Raw genomic sequence first — 27,526 nt, 5'->3', positions numbered from 1 at the left:
AATGGGGTGAACCCACACCCAGTCCTGGCTCACCCCACGGTCTTCCTCCAGAAGGAGGCAAGGAAGCTAGTGTCGCGAGTGTTCCACCAAGCTGTGAATTCCGTCTCCTAAATAAATTATTTCATTCAACTCTTGCCCAGCCCCAGGAGATGGAGTCTTGGTTCAGTGTCCTTATCTGTGAAAGGAGATATTCAAAAAAAAAAAAAACAAAAAAACAAAAAAACAAAACAAAACAAAACAAAAAAACACTGGGCACAGTGTCAGGTGCACAGTTACTCAGTCCACAGCAGCTGCTGCTGCATCATCCCTGCTTTATAGATGAGGAGGTTCAAGTTCAAGGAGGTTGAGTAGCTTGCCCAGAGCCTCACCTCATTCGTAAGGGCCCAGGCCGGCCTCCTCCTGCCCCGTGGCTGAAGGCCTGTGCTCTTCTCGAGCTCTCCTTGATGGAGTGTCCGGGTGTTTGCAGAGCCAGGTCCCTCTGTTGTGTGCATGCGTCTCTTCCCCCTCCCCTGGGATGGCTCCCTCCCATTGCTCCCCACCAATGGCCCTGGAACCACCCTCAGAAGAGGCTCAGAACCCCCGCTGTGGCTCCCAGCCTTCTCAACCCGCTTCTCCACTCTCCTCCCACCAAACTGTCACTCACCTCCCCAGGCCAACAGCATCCTCATCTCCTCTGGCTGCACCAGGCCTGGCTGGCACGGGGCAGACCTCCACGAGCCTGCTGGATCGTCGGGAGCCAAGCCGAGTGCAGAACGATGCCTGCCGGCCGGGCAGCCTACCTGTCTCAGCTGTCAGCATGCACTCCCGGCGATCACACTTGCACTTGACTGGGGCCAGGGCCTGTTCACTGTTTGCAGGAACTTCCAGGTCCTTGGCCCTGGCTCTTACTCTGCTCTCTCCCACCCCTTCCCCACAAAGTGGGCGGGCCAGGAGCTCATCCCTACAGGGGCCCCGTTCCATCCACAGACTCAGGCCAGAAGACGTCTCTCTTTGGCAGTTCATTTATTCAGCAAGACTTATAGAACAGAGACTATGAGCCAAGCACCCTGCTTGGTGCTGGCTGCAGACAGAAGAGCAAACCAGGCATGGTCCTGGCCTCATTGGGCTTACAGCCTAGTACGGGGGACAGTCAACAAAACAAGTTAATACACAAATGGATACACAGGGCAAATTTCCCATGAATGGAAAGAATGGGGGGGGGGCTTTGAGAGAGATCGTTCAAGTACAGTAGTCAGGGAAGGCCTCTCAGAGGAGGTGACATTTAAGGCAAGGCTTAAGAGTCTCAAGGACTCAGGCAGAGAGAAAATAGCATTCTAGGCAAAAGGAAAAGCACATGCACAGTGCTGGAGCAGGAATGTTGAGAAGTGAAGGCAGGCCACAGGGGCAGCAGCACAGGAGCAAGTCTGGAGACAGCTTGGGTTTTGCCTTCATTCTTAAAAAATGCTTTAGAACGTTATTTGAAAGAGTGACAGATGGAGAGGGAGAGACAGAGAGAAAGAGATCTTCCATCTACTGGTTCACTCCCCAAATGGCAAAATGGCTAAGGCTGGGCCAGGTTGAAGCCAGGAGCCCAGAGCTTCATCCAGGTCTCCCACGTGGGTACAGGAGCCTAAGTACTTGGGCCATCTTCCACTGCCTTCCCAAGTGCATGAGCAGGGAGCTCGATCGGAAGTGGAGCAGCTGGGACTTGAACCCGTGCGCTGATAGGGGACGCCAGCTCCTGATTTTACCTTGAGATGAGGCAGAGTCACAGGCAACAGAGGAAGCTTTTTTAAGCAGAGTTGATGCATGATGACATGCACGTGTCCAGTGCTCTCTGGCTGCTGTGGGAACGGACTGGCAAAGCACTGGAGGCCATGCCAGGGCCCTGTAGGGCACCTGATGTGGCCTGACCAGGATGGTGGCTGTGGGTTCAGATGGAAGTGGATGGGCTCCAGAGATGTTTAAGAAGTAGAATCGATCGGAGGTTTCCAGAAGGACTAAAAAGCTTTACTGGATGTCTGCAATGACCCCAATGCTGCGGTGGGAGTCGGCGACTCGGTCTAGTAGGCTTGGGAACAGAAGGGGAAGTGGCGAGGTGTGAGCCCTGGGAACAGCCACTTTGCCCCACAGTGTCTCAGGGGAACCAATCCCGGATCAGCCAAGACACAGGAGGTGCTGGCTCAGGGCTTCCTTATGCGCGTGCGGTCCAGACTCTGGGGCTGGTGTCTGCAGAGGATAGGCTAGGGAGCTGCCGGGACTGCAGCAGTGCCTGGACAACAGGGGGCGCAGGAGAGCAGGACGGAGGAGGACGTCCCCAGCCCTGATGGCACCTTGGGTGGGAGAGTCCACCCTCGGGGGCTCCCAGCCTGAGCTCCTGCCGCTGTCACACATCACTGGCACTGGACCATCTGAGAAGGGGGCAGCAGGAAGAGGAGGGGGAGGAGGAGAGGGAGGAGTCCTTCCTGTCCCGTGTGCTCCTTGGTAAGGAAGGTGAGGTTGGCCTTTGCCTGCTGTCACCTCCTCTGGTCGCCTCTCACTCCTGAGAGCCTGTGTGACTGCCCTGCCCCCCATCTCAGGGTCCCCTGTTCCCCCGCAGTGATCCCTCTGGGAAAAGACGCCCCCTAGAGGAAAGCAGCACTCAGATGGCCTCAGGCCCCTTTCCCATTTCTCTGATAGCAACCCCCCCACCCCCACCCCCGTCTGCTCATTCTACTCCCGAGCCCAGGGCATCTCCTCAATGCCACCTGGGGGGGGGTGTTCTGCGGAAGGGAGAGGGTGGGAGGGCCTCCCTGGGTGACGGCTCCAAGTGAGCACCAGTGAGCTGCTAGGTCACGGGCTGCACGGGGCTGTCAGGTGTGGCCCAGCTGGTGAGGGGCAGGGCACTGGGATGCCCCCAGGGGGAGCAGACATTTACCCATGAGCCCAAAGTGTTGCTGCACTTTTTCAGCTGGCGAGGCCTGCCTGGTCCCATGAGTGCCAGGCCAGTCTGCTGCTCTCCTGGGTGTGGGGCCTGGGCCATTTGTGCCCTCTGCCAGAGGGCGAGAGCTGGCTCATGAAACGGCCCCTGGATAGCGGCTGTGTGGAATCCTGGCAGAGCGGGATCTCAGGCCCTCGACCCATGGGTGACCCTGCAGCGCTGAGCCGCCTCTGGTTGTCCTTCCTCCTGCCTGCTTGTGGTTATTTTTGTCCATCCCGACGGCCCTTGGCCGTTCCAGCAGTCTGGGCTCTGGGAGCCGGATGCAAGCCACACGGTGCAGATGTCTGGTGCTGAGTCCCTGGAGGATTCTTCTCTGGGTGCCATCACGTGGGGCCATGGCCCTTGCCCACTGTTCACCCGCCGGGAGGGACCACATGCCTGGAGGATGGTGACAGGAGGGGCAGGAAGCTCAACCCGGGCTTGCCTGGGAATGCTGTCTGAGGCCTGGGGGTTAGGCCGCTCTGTCTCAGTTTCGCTACTGTCCCCAAAGCTCCAGGGGCTTGTCGGATCAGCAGTGTGCTGCAGAGGGTGGTGCCTGCAGCCCGGGCCTCCAGTCTTCACACCATGGCTGTGGGGTCCGAGAAGGTGTCTGTCCTGTGGTCAGTGCCATGGAGCAGGCCACAGGCAGGCAGGGGCACAGAGGGCTCCCTGGGAACTTCTTGGTGGTTCCTGCTGAATTACTGTCTCCAGGAAATGAGGCAGTCATCGTGTTCTGGCCCCCAGGGGGCAGGCTGCAGCCAGCCAGTCATTGTCCCTAATGGGGCCTGTCCTTTCTGTAGAAGCCACCTGCCTCGGCCCTGGTAGCTGAAGCTTCGTTCCCAGAGCCAAGAGTCATGCCTGCTGCCCCATGTGTTCCGGGCAAGAGAGGGCTCTGGGTACTGCCCTGAGGGGCTCTTCCAAGATTCATCCATGCAGGTGAGAACCCGGACTGAGGGTCAAGACCAGAACAGCTCCAGCACGGCTGGGCGGACGAGCCGGGAAAGGCAGAGAGGAGGCGAGGCAGACGGAAGGAGGGCGTCTTCCCACAGGGGCCAGTCTGGGGAGCCATGCAGAAAAGGCTGTGCGTTTTTACAGCTCCTGGAGAAAGACTCTCCCTCACTTCTGGCTGGGGGCCTTGGGGGGCGGGGCGGGGCACCAGCTCAGAAAGCCCCAATTTCTGTGATTTCGGAGACCCAGGAGCGGTAGCGCACGGCTCCCACAGGCCTTCCAGCCGGCCCCAGGGAAGATGGGCTGGGCTCCGAAACAGCCACGTGAGAAGCAGACCCCACAGCGTCAGGGGATGTGGGGGAGGAGGAGCGCGGGAGGGGAGCCGCGTGGGTGCTCCTGGCAGCTCTGCTGCTGGGGCCTGCGGGGACAGGGGCGGCTGGCCTCTCCAGGGCGTGGGCCCTCCGGGCGGACAACGCCCCGCGACTGGGCAGCATATGCCTCCGGGCCGGCAGGATGGTGCCAGCGGCTCTGCGCACGGGAGTGGTTCGGAGGCTGGAGATGGGGTAGGCGGGAGAGGAGGCGCTGGGGAGGATGGTGCCGGGCACTCTTCCCAGGATGGCAAGCTGACTGCTCAGGGCCGGCAGCCCTGGGCAGCTATGGAAGAAGGACCAGGGCCAGGCAGGGAAGGCTAGTGGGCCAGCAGGCATGGGCGACGGCTCCATCTCAGCTGCGTAGCTGTTGAGGTGCGACAGAAGGCGAATCCGGACGGGGTCTGCACGGCTGCTGGGCCCTTCCAGGACCCCCAGGTACCTGATGACCTCGGTGAGGCACTCCCGAAATCCAATGCTCCGGAAGTCGATGGCCAGGGCTCGGGCGTCGAAGAATCCTGCAGAGTGAGGGACAGCGAGGGGATGCGGGTGGAGGGCGGAGCACCGAGCCTGGAGTCAGACTGGGTTCTGGACCTGCTCCACCCCAGTGCCTGCATGACCTTGGGAATGTTCCCTCCCTCACTGAGCTCCAGTCTCTCCGTCTAAGAGGCGGGAAGGAAGTCCCCCAGCTAGGATGAGAGGTGGTGGGTTGCTAGAGTCAAAAGTGAGCTCAGTCAGCCTAGAAGCACGGCACACTGGATCGTTTTCATCACAACCCAGGATTAACGCAAAGAGGAGACTTCGTGGCCAAGATGACTTGATTAAGTAGACCCTCGCCAGGTGTGAAAAGGCTGAGCAGGTGGAGGTGCTGGGACAGACCTGCCCTGCTGATGGGGGCAGGTTCAGGGAGGGGAGGTGGCCGCTACAGCCAGCAGAGCTGGGAGGTCTCTCACAGAAGGCTACAGAGTGCAGCAGTGAGCCAGACATCTTCGGAAGCCAGCAGAGCTGGGTTCGAATCCCGACTCTGTCACTTAACAAGCAGACTGGCCATGGACAACTCTCTTCATCAATTGGCCTCAATTCCCTTAGCTGTAAATGGGGTTATGGCAGCACCTGCTGCACGGAGCTGAGAGGGTGAAATGAATGCAAGGGTACTCAGCAAATGCTCAATGGACTCTTGTTGTCACTTATGTTACTGGTATGGCTGCTGCTGGTAACCCCTGTTCAAAAGACAGGCTAGAAAGCAAGACCCCACCCTGGTCCTCCACTGCTGCCACCAGCCAGGGGCCTGCGCTTGGACCTGATGTCAGCAGGTGACAACCAGGTGGACTGCCCACACGGGTACTCAGAGCTAACTGCTGCTCCGCACCTGCCCCTCTCTCCATCACCGGGCCAGCACGGACTCTGTGATTATGACAGCAAATAGCTGGTTCTGGCGCTCAGCTGAGGCCCCCATGGGGGGACAGCTTGGCAGGTGACCGCGTTTGGAGTCAGGCCATCTTACTGGTGAGCCCTTGCTCTGCTGGGTCCTTAGTCACATGACTTCAAGCAAATCCATTTCCCTTTCTGTGCTTGCTGAGTTCTTACTGAGTAATTAATTGCATTATATGATTTACTCCTCATAAAACCCTCTTATTATTTCCTTTTCAGAGATGATGTAATCGAAGAATAGAGATGTTAAATGATTTGTCCAAAGCCATAGAGTCAGTAAATACAGCCAGGATTCAAATCTAAAGCCTGCGCTCCAAACCACAATCCCCTGCCTTCCTATTGGCCCTGGTGACAACCGCCCCCTTCCAGGTTGTTGTGAGATTGTAAATGAAAGCATTCTGAAGACTGAAATGCCACCCACATGGTAATCACTACATGTCTCTTAATAGGATCACCACGAATTAATCTGAAATCCCCCCTCCCGTCTCCACTATTAGCAACGCATTCCTTTAGCAGAAGTTTTCCAAAGGGCCACCAGCATCAGAATTCTCAGGCCCAGGACGCTACCTGTCCCCAGGTGGCTGCACACTGAGGCTTGAGACACATCTGGTTGAGCTACTTAAATTGTACCTGTCAGGGCAGACATTTGGCACAGCAATTAAGATGCCACCTGCAATCCATATCAGAGTGCCTGGGTTCAAGTTTCAGCTCCACTCTCAATACCGGCTTCCTGGTAACGTGCACCTTGGGAGGCAGCAGGTGATGGCTCAGGAATTTGGGTTCCTGACACCCTCATGGGAGACCCAGGTTGAGTTCCAGGCTCCTGGCTTAATCTTGGCCCAGCTCAGCTGTTGCTGTTATATTTGGGAGTGAACCAGCAGATGGGAGATATCTCTCTCTCCTTGCCTTTCCAATCAAAAATAAATTAAAGCCTCGGAAATAATGAAGAATAAGAACTGTAGCACCTGGGTCTCTGTGGCAAAGGTCTGTGGCGCTTTCAGGGTTTCCCGGTTGTGAAATCATCAAACACACAGAGAAGCTTCATGCAGACAGAATTTCTGTTTGTCTGGAAGACTTTTTAGCGCCAGGGTGCCTTGAGGCAGGGACCACACCTACTTAGCTCCAGGCCGACTCCCCCCACCCCTTGCACCTGTCATTCAAACAACCGCAGCGTGAGAAGAGCACGGGTACCTGTCCCGCCAGTGGCGTGCAGCATTTTCAAGTGATCCACCGTCATCTGCAAGACCTCGGCCTTCTCCAGCTTGGAAGAGCCCTGCGTGGACGGAGGCAGAAGAGCAAAGGGTCAGGCTGATCTCTGGCACTCACCTCCCCTGCCCGTCATCACTGGCATGCACTGTCTCCATTTTCTCAGCTTCTTCCCACTCTGCCGCCGCCTGCAACTGAGCTCCTGCATGGCCAATGCCTCCAAATCTGCAGGATTCTCTTTGGCTCGCGTCTTGGTCCACCTGCCCCCTGGACTGCTAACTGGCCTCCCTGACACCCTCTGCTCCCTAGGCTGCCAACAACACCACTTCTGGGTCCCCCTTTCAGCTTACCTCTTGCTCTGCCTGTCCCTGACCACAGCGGTGCTCCCAGTGGGGGTTGGCCCACGTCTCACTCTGCCTGCTCTGCCCATGGAGCACGCCTACCTCCCTGGCTTCGCCCACCATCACCTGAATGCCATGCGTGCACACCCACTCGCCTCCTGGACCAGCTCTCTGGAGAGTTCAGCCTCAGACTCAGCATGCCCATCATCTAGCTCAGCACCTGACAGGGAGGCTCCTGTTCTTCCTCTTCTCCCCTCCCCCCCACCCCTCCACGTTTCCTAAGCCTCCTGGGTCACGTGGGGATCAGACCCCTCTGTGAGCCCCTGGAGGGCAGACACCAGGTCTAGTTCAGGGCTGGTCCTGGAAGGCTGTGGTGATCACGTGTAGAATGACTTGTTCTCACCAGCATCTGGGAAGGCAGATGACCTGTGACCTCTGGAGCACAGGGTGAGACTCTCCGAGGCCCTCTGACCCCCCACTGTGGCCCCTTTCCTGAGCACGGGTGATGACGCCGTGCCCGGTCCTGGGGAAGCCTGTCCCGGGCTTTCCATAGAACTCTGGACCCCACGGCTCTGGGCTCCAGTTCTGCTGTGCTATCTGCTCTGCTGTGTGCTGTGGCCTAAGTGACTTCACTTCTCTGGGCTTCCGTCGCCTTCCCTGTGCAGTGGGTGTGCTAATTCAGAGTCACGCTGAACATTCAGTTCAATAGAAAGACGGCCATAAAGTCACAAGCCCTGAACACCTCCCTAAGTACAAATTCTCATTCCTCCTTATCCCTGAGCTGGCGATGATATTAAGCACACGACAACACCACAGGCAGCTGCAACTTTATCTGCCCCTTCTCAGCACATCCTGCGGCACCATCGGCCCCCACACATACCTGCTTCTCGAACGCGGTGGGCACCAAGCGCCTCAACTCAGACAGGCTGCTGTTGATGCGGTCTCGGCGCCGTTTCTCTATGATCTGAAAAGTACAGACGAGGCTGTTACCAGCAGGTGCTTCGTCACGCTTGCTTGTTTCACATCAACACATCTTGTCCCTCGTCATACTTTCGTGGGGGAGGGGAGCCTATTCTTACTTTACGAAAGCGGAAACCGCGCTCAGGGCGGCGGACTGTGATTTGCTCACAGCCACAATGCAAGAAAACCCAGAGCTGGAAGCAGAACGCCGATCTTTAGTCTTGGTCTGTGCCACATTTCACCAGCGGCACAGCCGGGCACCAACCAATCAGAATGCAGACACAAGTCCCAGTGCTGGGCAGGCCCCAGAGGCTGCTGCTGGGCCAGGGTCACCCCTTCTGTTGCTGGGTCCCGGGGAGGCCTGGGGTGTCCTAGGTACTGCTTTGTCCGGCTGTAGGCCTCTTGTTCACAGTCTTCTCCCACTCACAGCACCATAAGAGAATACTGAGGCCAGGGCAGAAATTATGAGCCCATTTTACAGATAAAGAAAATGAGGGTTGGAAGGATGTGGTTTGCCAAGGGCTTCTGGCTGGTCTCTGCCAGGTTCCAGGTCTCTGGGCTCCCAGGACAGAGGCACAAGTGCATGCCGGGGGGAGTGGGGCAGGATGGATGGATAGCAGGAAGCTGGGAGGCATCCTTTTGTCCCCTCCTGTCCAAAGAGACAGAAGCTGCGGAGGGGGTGGTGTTGGGCACTGATCACTGATTCTCAGAACAGCCCTTCCTGGTCGTCCAGGCACCATGCAGGTACACAGGTAAGAAGATGGCACAGACAGGTGCAGCGGCTTGCTCCAAGTCACCCTGATAGCTGCCCGTGGAGCTGGGATTTGAACCCAGGCAGTTTAGCTTCCGAGTCATATTTCTGACCAGTCTCCCACCCCAGGGCGGGGGGTTCAGGACAACCCTCTGTGGGGATACTCACCCCTCGGCGCTTCTTCCTGGCTTGCATCTGCGAAGGGCTGGGGGTGGACAGCGGCCTGGCCATCTGGCTGCAGGGGAAAGAAAGGCTAGCTTTTCAGAGCTGGGGGACCATCCTGCTGGCCTGGGCTGACCTCTGAGGCCGGGCTGTGGGCAGACTTGGCCTCCGTTGTCTCCCAGGCCTGGGGGAACTGCAGGGCGGCATGGGAGGGGTGCTGCTCCCTCTCTCCCCTCCTCTGAGCTCCCAGTGTCCCGCCTCCGAGTCCCTCAGGGGCTTTTGCTCTTGGCCCTGACCTGCTAGACCTTGCCCCTCGCCCCTTGGGCTGCTTTGGGGGAGCCGTGATCCGCCTGCGGCCTGGCCGACTCCTGCAACCCGATCCCCAGGGGCGGGGCAGCCGAGGGCACGGGCGGCCGGGCTGGGCCGGGCAGCTTGGGTTTCAGAGGGAGCCGCTGGGAACGAGCGTGGAAAGAGCAGATGCCGCCGCTTCCCACGGGCCGGGTGCGCCGGCCGCCCGCCCTCCGCCTGTCCTGCAGCTGCCGCCTCCTCCCACGCGGCGCGGCCGGAGGCGAGGGGGGGGCAGCATCTGGGTCCCAGGCCCCTCTCTCAGGCTGGGGACACTGCCCTGGCCTCCCAGAAGGCTCCTGTCCCCATAATGCCGGCCTTGGCTTCCTCCCGGGCTTTCCCTCTGCAGCCCTGGCTGAAGGAGGGATGTCTGCCCACAGCCCAGGGGCTCAGTCTCAGGACTTGGCTGCCCAGACTTGGGCCCAAATCATCTTGGGCCCAACTGCTCCCCCTCTCAGCAGTTTTCTGCTCTGGAGGGGCCCTTGGAAAGAAGAGGTTGGCAGGGTGGCATGGAGGTGTCATCCTTCAGGTAGCCAGCACTTGGGAGTCACTAATTCAGGTCCCTGGCAGGTGCCAGGTGCCCTTGGCCACGCCCCAGCCCTCAGTCACTCAACTCCCTGTAGTCACTGTGGAGACAACTTTATTCACGGTGACTTCTCTGCCATTATGGAATGCAAGCAGCCACATACCTGAGCAGGAAACCAAGAGCCTGCCCCCATCCCCACACCTGCTCCTTGTCCCCTGGGTCTCCAGCTCAGGGAAGGCACCCGCAGATTCCAGCTCTGCAAGGCAGAAACCTGGCACCATCTTTGCCTCCTCCTGTGCCCTCACCTCCACTTCATCAAAACACGACCCAGGCCCCCCTCAGACCACGCCTCTCCACGCAGCCCGTCACCTGGTTCCTCCTCTCCCTGCTGCAGGTCTGCAGGCAGAGTAGACATTTCCAGGCAAATCTGATCTGACCATTCTTTTAGAATTCCTCAGTCCACTTCCCAGGGCTTTTAGGATCAAGGTCACTGCTTTGGGCCCTGTCACCTTTTAGATTTTACTCTCTTGCTCTGCACGCTGCAGCCTACGAATGCATTAACTCCTTGCTGCTGTTGCACACACTGTTCCCCAGCCTAGAATTCTCCAGCCCACCCACCCCATCTCCCTAGCCCTAGTAACCTCTGCCATCCTTCAACTCAAACATCACCTCCCAGGGGAAGCTTTTCTGACAACCCCCTCCTACAAGGCGTCCCTTGCTATATACTCTCCTAGCAACCTACACGCACAGCATGTATGCCAGCTGGTTTACATGTATGTGATTATTTGGTTAATGTGTATTTCGCCGACAAACCCCAAAGCTCCATGAGCCCGTGAACCCTTTGTGCTCCAACCACCATCACAGCCCCAGGACTCAGCGAGGGCTTGAACACAGCAGAGCTCATGGTAGTGCTTCCCCCTCCAGCCCTGGTTTTGGGCATTACTGGGGAGCAGGGAGGTGGGCACCACCCAGTCTGCGTCCTGGGGCTCTGTGGAAGGGAGCTTCTGTGGCTCACAAGGAGGGGTCCAGCCCGGGTGACATCCCCTTGGCATTGGTGGTTGGATCCTTTTCACCAGCTGCTCAGAGAGGATGTTGTAGGAGAGACCAAATAGCATGCGTCAGATCCCACTGCCATGCTCCTGGCTTTGGCCACATCTGGAAAAGGATACCTCTCATCCAAACATCTGGGCAAGCAGGGCTGGTAAGAGGCCTGGGAGGCCTCCTGGGAGGCCCAGGGCTCTGCCAGTCAGACCCTGGGACCTGTAGGGCAGCTTGTTTATCAAGCATCCCTGGTTCCCTGGGGACAGGCCCCAGGAGCCAAGGTACACTAAGAAACAGGGCCTTTGTTCTTCCCCAGAGATAAAGCGCTCTCGGGTATTGGGTTAGCCTTGTGCACGTCCCTGCCCCTCAGCCTGAGCCCTCCTCAGGGACCATCTGGCAGGGCCTGGCTCACCCATTTCAGGGCAAGGCAGCTCTGCCATCCCTTTCTCTTCTGGTTAGCTTTCTTCCCTGCAGTATCATCTGCCCCCTCCCCTGTATCTCACAGGCAAACCTCACTTCACAGTTTTCTGGAGGCCACTCCATAGATCCCCCCCCCCCCCCGGACCCTTAACAAAAGCCCCATTTTACAGATGAGGACGCTGAGCCCCACCCCAGGGAGCGAAAGAAGCTTGCCCAGCCTTTACAGCTGCTAAGGAGCGAAGCCAGCCTGGGAATCTGTGTCTTCTGGCTCCACATTCAGCATTGTTTTCCCTCCTAATTCCTACTTCCTGTCTGTCTGAATAGCCCTCCAGTCCCCTAGCCTCAAAGCTCCCAAGAGCACAGCCGCCGGAGCTGCTCCCAGCCCAGGATCTGCCCTGGCAGCAGAAGGAGGTGTGGGAATGAGGCAGATTTTCACGAGCCCAGAGAAGAGAGGTTCACTTCCCAGATCCACTTCATGGGCCTCCAGCGGCCCCTCTCGAGAATTCCAGGGTGGTCTCTTGGTGGGGAGGCAGCTTTCCAGGTGGTCTCACTGCCAGTCCTGACCACCCTCAGTGCTGACACTACCCCACCCCCCACCCCCGGCTGGAACTCCCACGGAACCTTTGCAGATGACCTTGCTCATCTCACATGGACCCAAGGCAGGGTCACAATGTCCCAAATGTAGGGATCTCAGAGAGCACCGGGCCTACGTGTAAACTGAGAAAACGCATCGAGGGGAAGGGATGTCCCCCTGGCCACAAAGTAAATAAAAGGCAAATTAAGGCTCAAAGCCAAGTCCGGAGGCTTTCGATCCAGTGCAGTGTGTTCCAGACCACACTTCCATATCCATCTTTCTCACTTATTTCAAGAGAAGTGCTATTTGGACCATTTCACATTTAGGAAACAGCGAGGTGACAGACACAGGGCTTAAGAATCATACCTGGGGGCCAGCGCTGTGCAGCAGGTTAAAGCCCTGGCCTGATATGCCGGTGTCCCATATGGGCACCGGTTTGAATCCCAGCTGCTCCACTTTTTTTTTTTTTAAGATTTTTATTTATTTATTTGACAGGTAGAGTTACAGACAGTGAGAGAGAGACAGAGAGAAAGGTCTTCCTTCCATTGGTTCACTCCCCAAATGGCCGCAAGCACTGGAGCTATGCCGATCGGAAGCCAGGAGCCAGGTGCTTCCCCCAGCCTCCCATGCAGATGCAGAGGCCCAAGCACTTGGGCCATCCTCCACTGCCCTCCTGGGCCATAGCAGAGAGCTGGACTGGAAGAGCAGCAACCAGGACTAGAACTTGCTGCCGATATGGGATGCCGATGCCACAGGCACAGGATTAATCTAGTGCGCCACTGTGCCAGCCCCGCTGCTCCACTTCTGATCCAGCTCTCTGCTATGGCCTGGGAAAACAGTGGAAAATGGACCAAGCGCTAGGGCCCCTATACCCTTGTGGGAGACCCGGAAGAAGCTCCTGGCTCCTGGATTTAAATTGGTCCAGCTCAGGCCATTGTGGCCATTTGGGGAGTAAAGCAGAAGATTTCTCTCTCTCTCTCTCTCTCTCTCTCTCTCTCTCTCTAAGTCTACCTCTCAAATAAATAAATCTTTTATAAAATCACACCCAATAATGAAACTTTCATATGTCCAGTCTTTTCATCAGACCAGGCACACAGTCTCATGCCCATGGTACCCCCCTACCTGAATGGTGTCCCCTAAGATGGCAGCTTTTGTTGGAAGTCGCCTTGTGCCAAGGCAAGGAGCTGTGTGTTCTGCATGTTATGACCTCATCAAAGCTCACCCTGTTAAGCAAGAGATTCTACAAGAGAGAAAACTGGGGTTCAATAGGGGGTAAGGTCACTTGCCTAAGTAAACAGCAGTGAGAGTCAAAGTCAGGTCCATGTGACTTCAAAGGCCATTGTGCACTGTGAGTGGTGTAGGTAGGACCCACAGACCCTGAACTGGAGTCAGACATGTGGCAGGTGCTCATTAAGGGTTTGCAGAGGAGCAGGGGAGAGGTAGACGCTGGGTCTGGACCCAGCACGTCACAGCCAGGGCCCCTGGGGGAGATTCCCACAGATGGGGCTGGATCCGGCCATGAGGAAGATGTCCACCCTGCTCTTCACTCTCACGTCTCTGAGTATAGGGATTTGCACCTGCCTCTGACCCTGGGTGGGGAGGGAGCTTGCTGGGCCCACCCTGCGGCCCTTGTCACTGCTTTGCTGTCTTTCTTTGTATGTCAAGTTCTTCTTCCCTGAGGGCAGAGGCCACGCAGGATACATCTGGGCCCCTCCATGCAGCCCAGGGTCAGGCCGCAGCAGGCATCGTTCAGCACACCCTGAATTGAAAGCATTGATGTCTGCTGGGGGGAGGGCCCTCTGGGGATTGCCACAAAGAGGCATCTATAAGTCAGCCTCTGCCAGATGTCCAATGCTTCCCCTCCTCGGCGGGGTCTGCCTCTCTAAGCACGCTCTCTGAAAATGGGCTCTGGCAGACATGACAAAATGCTGTACGGGCAAGAAAACTCACGGAGTCTTTACAGCTTGGTTCCAATGCCACCACCTGCAACAAGCCCACCTTGCCATGCTTAGCTTTGAGTGACCCTCTCCCCGCCAGGTGTCCTCACAGCCCACAGTCTGTCCCTCCTTCCATCCTGTCCCTGGCTTTTGTATGACCTGGCAGGTTACTGAGGCTGCAAACCTGCAGAGGACAGAAGCCAGCTCTGATCAGTCCAGCTCTCTGCCACCGGCTTTGGGCCTCTCATATATGAAGACCCAATGTCCACTGAGTCAGGGACGCTCCCCTTCTCCCCACCCCCAGGGTGCTAGATTCTTTCCTGCCCTTGATGGGCACTGATTCAGAGAACTGCTTATCTAAATAGCAGTTTTTTCTTTCTTTCTTTCTTTCTTTCTTTCTTTCTTTCTTTCTTTCTTTCTTTCTTTCTTTCTTTCTTTCTTTCTCTCTTTCTTTCTCTCTTTCTTTCTCTCTTTCTTTCTCTTTCTTTCTCTTTCTTTCTTTCTTTCTTTCTCTCTTTCAAAAAAATTTGTTTATTTTGAAAGTCAGTTTCAGAGAGCGAGACAGAAAGATCTTCCCTTCACCAGTTCACACCCCATATAGCTGCAATGGCTAGCTCTGGGTCAGGCTGAAGCCTGAAACCCGGAGCTTCATCTGGGTCTCCCATGCAGGTAGCAGTGGCTTAAGCACTTGGACCATCTTCTGCTGCCTTCCCAGGCCACCAGCAGGGAGCTGGATAGGTAGTGAAGTAGTCGGGACACAAACTGGTGCCCATATGGCATGCCAGCATCACAGGGGGTGGCTCAACCCACTACGCCACAATACTGGTCCCCTAAATAGCAGTTTCTGATAAACTATTTTTAAAAGGCTAATATGTTGCATAAGAAATTGTATCATATATCCCAACACCTAAGGTAGAGGACATAAGAAGGATTTATTGCCCTTCACCGTATTATAAGGTATAATTGGCAGTTGGTGGCATTTTACTAGAATTTGGGATTGAAGTAGGATCCTCTGGTCACAGAAAACTGAGAGTTGTGGCATAGCGGGTTAAGCTGATGCCTTGGCACACTGGCAGCCCACATGAGTGCTGGTTCAAGTCCTGGCCGCTGTGGTCTAGTTCCTTGATAATACGCCTGGGAAAGCAGCAGATGATGACCCAAGTACCTGGGCCCCTACAGCCACATGGGAGACCCAGAAGGAGTTCCAGGCTCTTGGCTTCTGCCAGTGAACAATCAGATGAAAGATCTCTGTCTTTCTCTGCCTCACCCTCTCTCTGTAACTCTGCCTTTCACATAAATAAATAAATCTTTAAAAACAAACAAAAAAGAAAACAGTGCTGAAATTATTGAAATGCCCTCAAAATGCCCCTAAGAATGCACCGAATCACCCTTTAATTCTTTCCTAGAGAGTCAGCTCTGGATCAGCCAAGCCTTCCCCTCCCCACCCCTGTTCTCCTGTACCGCACTGATGTGCAAACAGGCTTCAACAGGGAAACCAATCGCTCAAGGCCACATGGTGAGTTGGTGGCAGACTGGGGCAGGGACCCTGGCCTGTGGACTCCCAGTCAGTCCCCACAGCTCTTTCAGGGACGTATGCCTCACACTAAGGCCTGTGCTAAGCCCTAGACATAACATCATCTCACTTGATCGTACCAACCCGCCTATGAAGTCGACTCTATTATTTATACCCATCGTACAGTCGAGGAAATGGAAGCTTAGAGAGTTCACAGAGCCAGGAGGCAGGCAAACTTCGCAAGTGCAATCTGTTCTATAGACTTGAGGCAGGTCAGAATATTGGCCAAAGGCTGAACGACTTGGGCAGTGGAGTGAGAAGTAGAAACAGCACTGGAATCGGAATCGAAGCCCTCATAAGTCAGTTACTATTTTCTTCAGTACCAAACGCCAAACTCCAAAGTCCAATTCTGCTCAGAGGAGGCCAGACTCCTCCTGAAGCTTTTTGTGGGCTGAAGGAGCACTGGACCCAAGCGAGAGAAAGGATGGTTACTCTGCAGTCAGCAGACTCCGGACAGAGGGTGCGGTACCCAAGCCTGTGATGGTTTCAGCAAAACTGCTCACCGGTGCGCTCCACCTGAGGGACCCATCCCACCGGCCATCGGAGCGTCCGAGTGGACTCCGCCTGGGTCCAGGCATCTCCAGAGCGCACCAGGACCCTGGGCACGTGGGCGGCCCGCGGCCCAGCCCGCCCCCACCCCTACACGCCGACACCTGCGGGCCGCCGCGCACACCTGCGCCTCCCTCTCAGCTCGCCCCTCGGCGCCGACGGCCGCCCCAGCTCGACCCTTACCTCAGCTCGCTTTCGCGGCCCACGTCGATGGGGCCGTCGGACTCGCCGTCCGAGCCGCTCGGCTGCCGGGGTCGCTTCATGGCGAGCGCAGGCTGCCGGGTCCCAGCCCCGCGGCGGCTGCGGCGGCGGCTCCCAGTCCGCCAGTCGGGCTCCGCCCCGGCCCGCCCCGGCCCCGCCCCGGGGCGCCGCCACCGCCCTTTCCCAGGGCCCTTTCCTGCGCCGCAGCCCCGGGCGCCCCGGCGCCCCCGCGCCCCCGCGGTGACGCGCCGCCGAGCCGTGGGAAGGCCGCGGGCGGTCGCCGCCCCCACCGGCGGCTGGGAGGTCCGGCTCCGCTCCGCCGCCGCGGCCGCCGCTCTCTGGGTGGCCTTGGGCAGGTGCCCTGGGAGGCCCCGTGGCCAAGGCCAGGGATCCCCGCTTGTCCCTAGTTGGCCCGGTGCTTTCTGGCCTCCTGTAGTTCCGGCGGCAGCCGACACGTTTGGTTTTGCAAAGCTGATGGGGGTGACTGTGGCCTGACCCCTGGAGAATTCCCCAGCAGCTCTCCCCAGGGGCCCAAAGCCGGTAGAGGGACTGCAGAAGCTGTGGCCAGGGCTCCCTAGGGGCCTGACTTGGGGGGAGGGCGGTGTGGTGGCTGTGGTGGGAGTGGTTGGTGGAGAATCCCTGGAATCAGTTCCCAGTTGGACAAAGACACAGCTGTCCTGGGAGGCCAAGAGCCCAAGAAGAGGGTTCTTCCAGAAGTCAAGGCAAGGCCTCTTAACGGGAGCCTGGGAGAGGGGCACCCTACCCCATACCCAGCAGATCAGGCTGCTGGCACAGGCAGGGACCCTGCTGCCCCTCCCCTGGGAAAGGGGCTTCAGCAGGTCCTGAGATGCACCTGCCATCCTCAGGGGCCAGTGGTACCCCAGAGAATCCCCCAGGGCACAGAAGGGAGCGTCCTGGCAGGTGGACTTCTTGGCAGGGAGATGGTGAAGGGGGCGTTGGTGTGCTGGGGCAGAGGTCAGAGAAGGCTCTTCCCTTGCACCACCCATCGGGACGGACAGACGGAAGCCGCTCTCAAGTTGGGGGGTGCAGTTGGTCGGCTGAGGGTAACCACATTCTCGCCTCCACAGTATGACCTGCTGGGGACGCTTGATTTCTTGGTGCCTCCTTCCACACAAGTCCACAGATAACCAGTTGGCCAAATACCCAAACCCACACGTGCAGACAGACCTCGGACACACGTGGAGACATAGCTGACACAGTAGCGCGTATCAGGAATCCCTGGTGGTCATCCAGCAACACCTACAGCCTCTCTTAGTCCAAATGCCCTCAGCGCTCGTGGACCTTCTGTAGGCACCTGCCCATGCAGTGGAAACCCCAACCAATGCAGAAGTTGCACGGTCCCTGACACCTTCCTGGTGAAGGCTGCCTGAGACAGCCAGAGCAGGTTTGCAGAAGACAGCCAAGGCCTCCATGGTGGATATGTTCATATAAGATGTCCTGGAGTATCTAGATATGGTGTACACTTCAACAGGGGCCTCTGGAGTTCTGAAACGAGGTCTATGCTGCACATTTAAGTTTGGAAGTCTTTAAGCAGTAGATGACATTTAAAGCTATGGGAGCAGATGAGATCACCCTGAAAAGTGTGGATGGAGACAGAGGAGGGGCACAAGCAGATGTTTCACATTTAGCAAGTGCTTATTATACTGCCTGAAACTGTCCTAAGTGTTTTGTAAATATTAACGCATGTAATCTTCTGCAGCCTGTCAAGTGGTAATATAATTATCATCCCCTTTTATAAATGAGAAAGACAGGCATGGAGGGATGCAGTAACTCAAGCCAGGTCAGCAGGTCGTAAATGGAAGGGCTGGAGCTCCACAGGGCTGTTTGGTTTCAGAGCCAATCCATTAGGCTTTATTGCCTCATGGAGCCCTTAAACACTGGGCTCTTCTATCCAAGACGGAGCCCACAGCCGTCCAGCACACAGCAGGCATGAGCCACACATGCGGCTGGCTGGAGCTGCTGAGGGCAGTAGGCTGAAATGCATACCAGAGTCTTTAAAGAAGTGAAGCACTGCATGGATTTTTTTTAAAAAGTGTGGTTACTACAACACTTTTGATGTATTTGTGGCACCCGTGGTATTTCCGCCAGGCGGTGCTAATCTGGTGAAAGGCTTCTTCACTTGTAACTGTTGACATTTGGGGCTGGGTAAGTCTATTGTGTGGGCTGTTCCGTGGACTGTAGGGTGTTTGGCATCATCCCTGGCCTCTACCCACTCAATGCGGGTAGCACCTGCCCCACTCATGGCCACAGAAATATCTCTAGAAAATGTCAGATGTCCCTTGGGGCAGAAATCGTCCCTGGTTGAGAACCACACGTCTCTGTGATTTATGGGGTGAATGGAAGAGAAGGAACAGTCATAAAGAAGATCGAAAGGAAACAGCCAGGCAGATGGAGGAGAACCAAGTGGAGGTGTGGCAGGAGCCAGAAGGTGTTTCAGGGACTCTGTCATGAGCCTTTTAAAATGTCCATTAGATCGTGTCTGCGCCTGCTCAAAACTGCCCTAGGCTTCGCACCACATTTGGAATAAAACACTGCGTATGGCTGCTGGTGCACAAGGTGACTAGATAGCTTATCATCTAAGCCTGGGGGCAGCCTTGAGTGGGAAAAGCAGGCGATAGTAATAAGTACTCTGGGACAGTGCAGGCCACGCTGGATGTGTGGCTGCTGTAAGCTCTGGCCCCTGCCCGTCTCTCCACTTCGTTGCCAACCACTTTGTTCCTGGCTCACTCGGCTGCTCAAGCTTCTTGCATTCTCCTGACATTCCCTCTTGTTCCTGCCTCGGGGGTTTGCATTTGCATCTCCTCCCCCAGATCTTCAGTACAGTCACATCTTTGCTCAAACGTCACATCTTCAGGGAGAGCTGTCCAAAATAGCCTCCAGTCTGCCGGTCGCTCTCTGCCCCAACCTCTCGGTCTCACTCCCCAGGTGTTACATGAGATGATCATCGATGCTTCATGAGATCTGTGCACGGAGTCTCTTCTGCCCACTCGCTGGCTCCTCGAACGTGCCTGGCATGTACTAGATGCACAAATACTACTTGCTGGGGAGCAAATTCCTGGCAGAAACTTGGCTGAGGAGGGAGAGTAGGTAGGACAACAGCTGGGGACATGTGGAGCCCAGGGTGCCTTTGCGTTTGCCTTGTTCTGGGATGGGAGAGGGCAGAGCAAGCAGAAGGGAGCGGAAACACTCACTCCATGGGACCTCTATGAAGAGCTTTTCTCAGTAGCCATCCTTGTGTTCCTTATTATCCAGCACGGTGCCTAGCACATAGAAGGCATTCTAAAATGTTGGCCAAGCAGATAAATAATAATGCCCTTAGCATGTGCTAGGCCCTGTACTAAGTAATTTTTTTTTAAAAAAAGATGTATTTATTATTTCAAAGGCAGAGAGAGAGAGATCTTTTATCCATTGGAATGCTCCCCAAATGCCCGCAACAGCCGGGACAGGACCAGGCTGAAGCCTGGAGCCAGGAACTCTGTCAGGGTCCCCCATGTGGGTGGGAGGGACCCAAGTTCTTGGGCCATCATCAGCTCCCTCCCGGACGCGTTAACAGGAATCTGGGTTGGGAGTGGAGGTGAGTTTTGATCCCAAGCACTCTGGTAGGGAACGTGGCCATCGGAAGCAGCAGCTAAACCTCTTGTGTCACCAAGTATTCTGCCACATAGTAACTCACTGAAACCTAACAGCAACCCCACAGCAGAAGTTATGGTTATTATTCCATTTTATAGAGCCTCGGGGAGGTTAGGTAACCTAGCCAAGATCCCACAGTAGGCCAGGTGTGAAGACTGATTAGAGGGGGAAGAAGGTGAGACCAGAGCCGGGTGAGGCCGGCTCCTGTCTGGGTTCTGTGGGGGCGAAGGCGCCGGGCAGCATCAGGAACTGTGGGTGAAGCTGAGAAGTCAGCAAGGCCATGCTGTCTGTGGGGTCCAGGGGACTCCCAGGAAGGGAAGCTGGAGTGGGCTGGGCTGGAGGAGAGGTTCCAGCCCTGGGACACCCGAGAGGTCTGTCCCAAGAAGCTGGTGTAGAGAGGATGGGAGGAGAACCTAGGAGAGGAGCTTGGGGGGCAATGGCCCAGGGGACTCTGGGAAGGGGGAGTGGAATCAGGCAAGACAGGACTGGAGGGGCCAGGGCAAGAGGGGCTGAGAAAAGGGCGTGGCTGCCAGTGCAGGGGCCCTGAGAGGAAGATGTCCATGAGTGCAGGGCCATACCCCATGGGCTGGGCAGTGTGTCTGGCGGAGGATGCACAGGCTGGTCTGGATGGGAGAGGGCACCGCAGGCAGCTCCAGTGCCCAGAAGGCTGCAGGAGGACACTGTTCACTGATGGACAGAGCTCAGGAATAGGTGTGTCGGGGGGTGAACTCCAAGGGGCCCAGAAGTAGCAGGGCAGCCTCAGTCCAAAGAGAGGGAGTTGGGGAGGGAGTCTCTGCCCTCACTGCTTCCCCAGTCCTGCTCCCCTGGAGCTGAGAGATGGAGCCAAGACCCACTGATACTTTTCCTACCTTTTTTTTTTTAAGATTTATTTATTTATTTATTATTTGAAAGTCAGAGTTACACAGAGAGAAGGAGAGACAGAGAGATAGAGATCTTCCATCTGCTGGTTCACTTCCCAAATAGCCTCAATGACCAGGGCTGGGCCAGGCCAAAGCCAGGAGCCAGGAGCTTCTTCCTGGTTTCCCACATGGGGTCAGGGGCCCAAGCACTCGGGCTATCCTCTGCTGCTTTCCCAGGTGCATTAACAGGGAGCTGGATCAGAAGTGGAGCAGCCAGGACTCAAACCAGTGCCCACATGGGATACTGGCACTGCAGAAGGCAGCTTAACCTGCTGTGCCACAGCACAAGCTCCTTTCTAACCTTGACCTTCACCCTAGACCCACCCCATCTATCCTCAGGGCCAGTATTTGGATTACTAAACTGAGAGGGCCCAGGCTCCACACTTGGATGCTGGCTGGCAGAGGACCACACACTGGAGCATGTTCAGGAGACCTCTGCAGGGCCAGTTGCTGGGCACACAGATGCACAGGCCGGCAGCTGGTAGCTATTAATTGCACAATAACTTATGTCTGAACTAGGACCAGGCTGAAAGCCCCATAAGAGCAGAAACCACGTGGGGTTTAGTCGCTGTCATCTCCACCAGGCTTAGCAGTGTGTGGCATACAGTAGATATTTGCTTAGCATTGGCTGAGTGTTTAGTGACAGGGAGAGAAGCTGAGTGGCTCCCCAAGGCCCCCCAGGGCAGGTGCTGCCTGGGCCTGTTTTGGAGAGACAAGGAGAGGGTGGGCCTGGAGCCTCATGGGCCACTCAGCCTTCCCTCTGCCTTGCCCCTCCTTTGGTGCCTGGGGACACTGAGACCCAGAGTGGGGCAGAAACATTCCTAGGGCCATGCAGTGAGGCTTTGGGTTTCTGGTCTATATAAATGGGGTGATAGGAGTTGGCGCTGTGGCGTAGCAGGTAAAGCCTCTGCCTGCAGTGCTGACATCCCATGTGGGTGCTGGTTTGAGGCCCAGCTGCTCCTCTTCTGATCCAGCTCTCTGCTATGGCCTGGAAAACTGGCAGAAGATGGCCCAAGTCCTTGGGCCCCTGCACCTGTGTGGGAGACCCAGAAGAACCTTCTGGCTCCTGGCTTCTGTTCAGCCCAACTCCAGCCCTTGCTGCCATTTAGGGACTGAACCAGCGGATGGAAGACCCTTCTTTCTCTCTTTCTGCCTCTGCCTCTCTATAACTCTGCCTTTCAAACAAATAAGTAAATCTCTAAAAAAAAAAAAAAAAAAAAAGGAAGAGGGATGATAACAAAGCACTCAGTCTTGTTGTGAGGTGAAACGTGGTAAGACGCACAGAACAGCTCCTGGTGGCCCGGGAGAGCACCTGGAAACTCTGCCTCTGGGCTCTGCCTGTCCCCCCACCCCTTCCCTAGCTGACCCATCTCCTCCCGTGGCTTGACCTCTGAGAAGCCGACGGTTCCCACATTTATATCTTTAGTGCAGGCCTTTCTTTCTGATGTTGGGACCCGTTTATCCTACTGCCTAGTCTCTCTCTCTTCACACTCCTGTTGGGCCAGCTCCGTGCCAGGCTGGGGTGGGCCCCTCTGGGCCTCCCCAGACACCAGGCATCCCTATCACCTCTCTCTACTCCATCCTGGGAACAGTCGGAGCCTCCTCGCCTCTCCCCCGACCTCTGCTCATCCCAGGCCCTTCCTGTCCTTCCTCCCCTGCTCCCCTGGGACCCATCAGCACTCACCCTCCACCTCCACAGCTGCCGCCACAGCTGGTCACTGACGGAATGTGCAGCTGCTGGAAGCCACATGTGCGGAGCAGGCGGTGCACAGCTACCTCTGGGGTCAGTGGGGGCAGGGCAGCGGGGCCATCTGTCTGTGTCTGTCCGCCTACAACACAGAGAGGCACACGCACACATACCCCCCAGCTCCTACTCTAAGTGGGGTTTCCCTTGCCCACTGCTGGCTTGCAGAGTTCCTGAGGGCCTTGCTCTCCCTGTTGGGGCCCCTGAGAGCAGACTGGCTGGGCTGGCGCAGCCCTCCTGGCCCTGTGGGTCCAGACAGTGCATGTCCTGCAGAGGCGGCTCTGGGTTGGAGTGGGGAGCTGGGTGTTGGAGCCTCCCCAGCTTTCCCAGGCCCCGGGGGGCAGCCGTCACGGAGGAAGCCAGAGGCCCGGGCAGACACATTCCAGAGCGCCCTTGGCAGCACCCAGAGGAGCCTCAGCCTGGGGCAGCGCCAGCAGCATCTGTCCTGGTTCCCACACTCGGGCCTTTCTGGAATCTCACAGATTCCTTTTCCATATGTGCATGATGTCAGCGGGACAAGGACACTGGGGGAGGGGGGAGAGGGGAGGGGGAGGAAGGAGGGCTGCAGTCTGATGGTCATGGGCAGGGGAGGGGCCTACACCAAGAAGAGAGGATGACTCTGCCTCTGGCTCCTAGGCCTGGGCCCTGACACTGCTCAGTATATTCCCATCAGAGCCCTCCTCCATTGCTCTGGGCCTCAGTTTTCTTATCTGTAACATGGGAACAAGACCAGCACCCACCTGGAGGGGCACCTGAGGGCTGGAGCCCCTGACCCTCTTTGGAGGTCCCTTTTGGTCTTGGCACAGGCAACTATTCCATCGCTGTCCTCACCTCCCCTCCAGCCCTGCCTCTTCTCATGTGCTATTTTTTTTCCTATTTTTTTTTAATTTTACATTTTTGTTGGGTACAGTGCAATATTCCAGCACACATGGACTCATCAAACCAGGTGCTTAGCATTGCCGCTTCCTTGTCTTTATATCTGGAGCCTTCCAGCTCCTGTCTTCCAGTTCTGTAAAGGAAGTCACAGGTTATTGTGGACTTGGGGCGCCTCCCTGTGCCCTGGGGCTCTCTGGCCCCTACTCCTCCTCTCTGATGCCTTTGTTACTCTCATGTTTCCTGGAACACAGAGAGCAGGTTCACACCTCCGGCCTCCTTATTCTGCCTGACCTGGAAGTCCTTGCCCTGGCTCCATCTGGAAGACTTACAGTCATTCTTCGAAGCCCAGCACAGCCCTGCCTCTCCAGGAAGTCTGCGATGGCTCGTCCTCCTCCTGGCTCTCCTCGGGTCCCTACAAATCCTTCCACGGTAGCCGGGCCTCCACGGAAGCTGTGGCTAAACAGGAGCTGTCCTCCCTGGCGCTGACGGCCACCCTCAGGAGCCCAGGCACAGCACCCAGAACCTGGGGGGGATCGGAGCAGATCAGCACATGGTTCTAGGCCTGGCTCCTGCCCTGCTGCTGCTGGGTAGAGCTTCCTACCTGGTCTCCCCGTTCAGCACCTACCACTCAGAGGAAGGAGCCTGGGCCTTACCAGCGGCTAATTACACTCTGTTCCTCCTCCCCCCAACACAGGCAGCCAAGATAAAACCCCACTGTACAGATGGAGCACATCACAGCCCAGAGAAGGGGTGTCGGCTGCAGAGCCCAGGGTGCCCAGCCCCAGCCCAAGACCTGAAGACTCCTTTCCCTGCCCCCGGATACCCTCTTTGGAACCTGGAAAGTGGCAATGGGGTGCATGAGTGGGTAGCGAGCGCAGAGCGTGGGAAGCAGCTGTCCCCACCTCCGGCAGTGGCTGGAGCTGGATTCCACCATGTGCCCTGGTGTTGACAGGGAAACCATGCTTCTGTTTTAGCACTGAGCAAAGTCATCAGGCACAGCCCTGAGCCACCCTGAGAGGCAACGGCTGCGGGACCTGCGGCGCAGAAAGGGGGCGTCAGTCCATGTCTCTTAGGAGACAGATGCTCAGGTTTGTTAGAGATGCAAGGGAATTCCTGGTGAAACTGCTCGGAAGGATTAAAAGGGAGGATGCAAGAGGGAGCAGGGGGAACCTTTTGCCACCTGTGAGGGAGAAGGCAGGGAAGGAGGCCAGGAAGGAGGCGCCTCAGACTGCGATGCAGCTCCACGAAAAGTCTAGATCAGGCCCAGAGCAGAAAGTGTCCGTGAGAGGAGTCCATTGGAGGGTGGGAATGGCCTGGCATTAGTTGACCCCACTCTCTGTGCCCAGGCACTGTGGGAGCAGCCCAGAGAAAGGGGGTGTCTTCTCCTTGGAAGCCACAGCAGGGCCACACGTATGGCCGCTGCAGGCTGGGGAGGGGATGACGCCCCTCGCAGCAGGTTCCTGGGAAGGGAGGTGAGTGGTGTCCACCCCTGCAGTACTGAGGGTTCCTGCTTTGCAAGGCCACCCAGGAATCAGGAGACAAGTTCACACCCCTGGGCCGTGGCTGCACAATCCTCCCACAGAGGGGAGCTGCATATGGGTTGATATTTCCAAGGCTTCTCAGGGCTGCCTCAGCTTGCTTGGGGCGGCATCCCCACAATCCCTACGGGAAGCCACATGGGCAATGGGAGGCTGTTAGCAAGGTGCTGAGGTCCTGAGGGCTGCCCTCGGAGGTGGGATCAGTGCCCTTCTACAAGGGGCCCAGAGAGCTCGCTCGCCCCGCCCCCACCATGCCAAGGCATCTTGAGAAGATGCTATGTATGAACCAGGAAGTGAGCCCTCTCCTGACACCAGGTGTGCTGGGGCCTTGATCATGGACTTCGCAGCCTCCAGAGCTGTGAGAAGTGCATTTCTGCAGTTGATAAGTTACCCACTTGTGGTATTTTGTTACGTATTGCAGCTTGAACAAAGACAGGGACGACTGCCGGTGAAAAGGTGACCTTCTGGACGGACCAGACTGCACTCAGGGCAATGGCTGGTGTTGAGTTTCCCTCCTGTATCCAACAGCAGGTGCCCTAGGACAAGCTGCTTCCCCTCTGGAAGTCTTGGTTTCTACCTCAGCAAGCAGCAGGTGGGAAAGCTTCACTCATGCCTCTTACCCGGAACAAAAAATTGCAGGCGAGGGATCCAGGACCTGAAAAGTGGCCCTGCTGCTCATGTGGGAGACCCAGCTGGAACTCCTGGTTCCTGGCTTCTCCCAGCCCCAGCCCCAGCCATTGTGGCCATTTGGGGAGTGAACCAGAAGATAGAAGATCTCTCTGTCTCTCCTTCTTCGTCACTCTGCATTTCAACTTTGGAAGGTAAAGTTACAGAGAGAGACCTCCCATTGGCTGTTTCACTCCCTAAATGGTCCAATGGCTGGGGCTGGGCCAACCAAAACCAGGAGTCCAGCGCTTCTTCCAGGTCTCCCACATGGGTGAGGAGGCCCAAGCACTTGGGCCATCTGCTGCTGATTTCCCAAGTGCACTAGCAGAGAGCTGAATTGGAAGTGGAACGGCTGGGACTTGAACCAGTGTCCATATGGGATGCCAGCACAACAGGTGGAGGCTTAACCTACTATGCCACAATTCCAGCCCCTAAACAAATAAATCTTAAAAAAAAAAAAAAAAGACTCTTATTCACCACAGGGTTTGGAGAGTAAAATAGCTCAAACTAAATGTTTGCTTAAAATTTCTGTGTGTTTTAGCTTAAAAATATACATGAGCAGGGGTCGGCATTGTGGCACAGCAGGTCTGATGCTGGCATCCTGTATAGGAGTGCTAGTTCAAGTTCCTATCCGGCTCCCTGCTAATGTGCCTGGAAAAGCAGCAGAAGATGGCCCAAGGGCTTGGGTCCCTGCCACCCATGTGGGAGATCTGGATGGAGTTCCAGGCTCCTGGCTTTGGCCTGGCCTAGCCCTGACAAATGCAACCATTGAGAGAGTGAACCAGAGGATGGGAAGACCTCTCTCTCTCTGTCTCCCTTTTCGTAACTCTGCCTTTCAAATAAATAAAATAAATCTCTCTCTCATATATATATATATATGTATATATATATATATATGTATATATATATACACAGTATAGCACTTAAGAGACATTTTCTGGAGCCAGGCAACTTAAATTTAAATCTAGCTCTGCCAATTCTTTTTTTTTAAATAAACATTTATTTTTCTATTTTTAAATTTTCTAAAAGTTTTAAGTAGTTTTTGATAGATTCAATGGGATTTGTAATTCTAAGAGCATAGTGATGTTCCCTCCCACTGCTTTCCTTTCTCCCCATCTCTCCCTCCTACCCTCCTCCTCCTTCATTTCTGTCTTTTTTTTAGATTTTGAAACAACATGTTTTAAATTTATATTAAAGTAGAAAGGCTTAATTCTTCACTGATAAGAAGTTTAAAAGAAAAAAGTAAAAGACCCTAGTTTAATGGGAATATAGAAAACATCTAATAAATAGTAATTAAATGGAAAAGTGACCATTTCAGCTATATACAGTACATTTTAAAGTAGTTACAGATCATTAAAACTCTAGTGCTATAACATTCTTAATCATTGGTTTAGCCAAAGTATAAAACAAAGGTTCACAAAACTATATTTGCAGCAATACTGATATATACAGACTTTCTTCTTTTTTTGTTTGTTTTTCAAATTTTAGCTCCCACATATAAAGGAGGACATGCAGTATTTGTCTTTCTGGGTCTGGCTTATTTCACTCAACATCATGTCCTCCAGTTGTATCCTTATTGCTGCAAATGGTGGAATTTCATTCGTTTTTAAAGCTGAATAATATGATGGTTGATTCCAAATTTTGGCTATTGTAAACAGTGCTGCTATAAACATAGCGGTGCAGGTATCTTTGATTGATTGTGTTCAAGTCTTTTGGGTGTCTCCCCAGTAGTGGGGTTGCTGGATCATATGGCAAGTCTTATTCCCAGTTTTTCAAAAAACCTGTCTGTCTGTCTGTCTCTCTCTCTCTCTCTCTTTTTTTTTTTTTTTTAAGATTTATTTATTTATTTGAAAGGTGGAG

General features: G+C 55.6%; 1 protein-coding gene across 1 annotated transcript; it reads right to left on the bottom strand.

The window, feature by feature from the left end:
* Positions 1–985: 985 nt before the first annotated feature.
* On the bottom strand, positions 986–16,432 carry HEYL (hes related family bHLH transcription factor with YRPW motif like). Its single transcript, XM_051857949.2, has 5 exons — positions 16,254–16,432; positions 9,112–9,178; positions 8,113–8,196; positions 6,877–6,958; positions 986–4,772 (listed from the first exon to the last, which is right to left on the bottom strand). The coding sequence occupies exons 1-5, from the start codon at positions 16,331–16,333 to the stop codon at positions 4,099–4,101; spliced, it is 987 nt and encodes a 328-aa protein (XP_051713909.1). The 5' UTR covers positions 16,334–16,432; the 3' UTR covers positions 986–4,098.
* Positions 16,433–27,526: the final 11,094 nt, after the last annotated feature.

Source organism: Oryctolagus cuniculus, chromosome 7, assembly GCF_964237555.1.
Source record: "Oryctolagus cuniculus chromosome 7, mOryCun1.1, whole genome shotgun sequence".
Classification (NCBI taxonomy): domain Eukaryota; kingdom Metazoa; phylum Chordata; class Mammalia; order Lagomorpha; family Leporidae; genus Oryctolagus; species Oryctolagus cuniculus.
This window is presented reverse-complemented; position numbering and strand designations above follow the sequence as displayed.

Excerpts from the sequence above, each read along its gene's own strand:
- HEYL (XM_051857949.2), bottom strand. The coding sequence starts at position 16,333 with ATGAAGCGACCCCGGCAGCCGAGCGGCTCGGACGGCGAGTCCGACGGC. Across the intron at positions 8,197-9,111 it reads CCAGGAAGAAGCGCCGAGGG|ATCATAGAGAAACGGCGCCG; the intron begins GTGAGTATCCCC and ends TGTACTTTTCAG. Across the intron at positions 6,959-8,112 it reads CCACCGCGTTCGAGAAGCAG|GGCTCTTCCAAGCTGGAGAA; the intron begins GTATGTGTGGGG and ends CCGTCCACGCAG.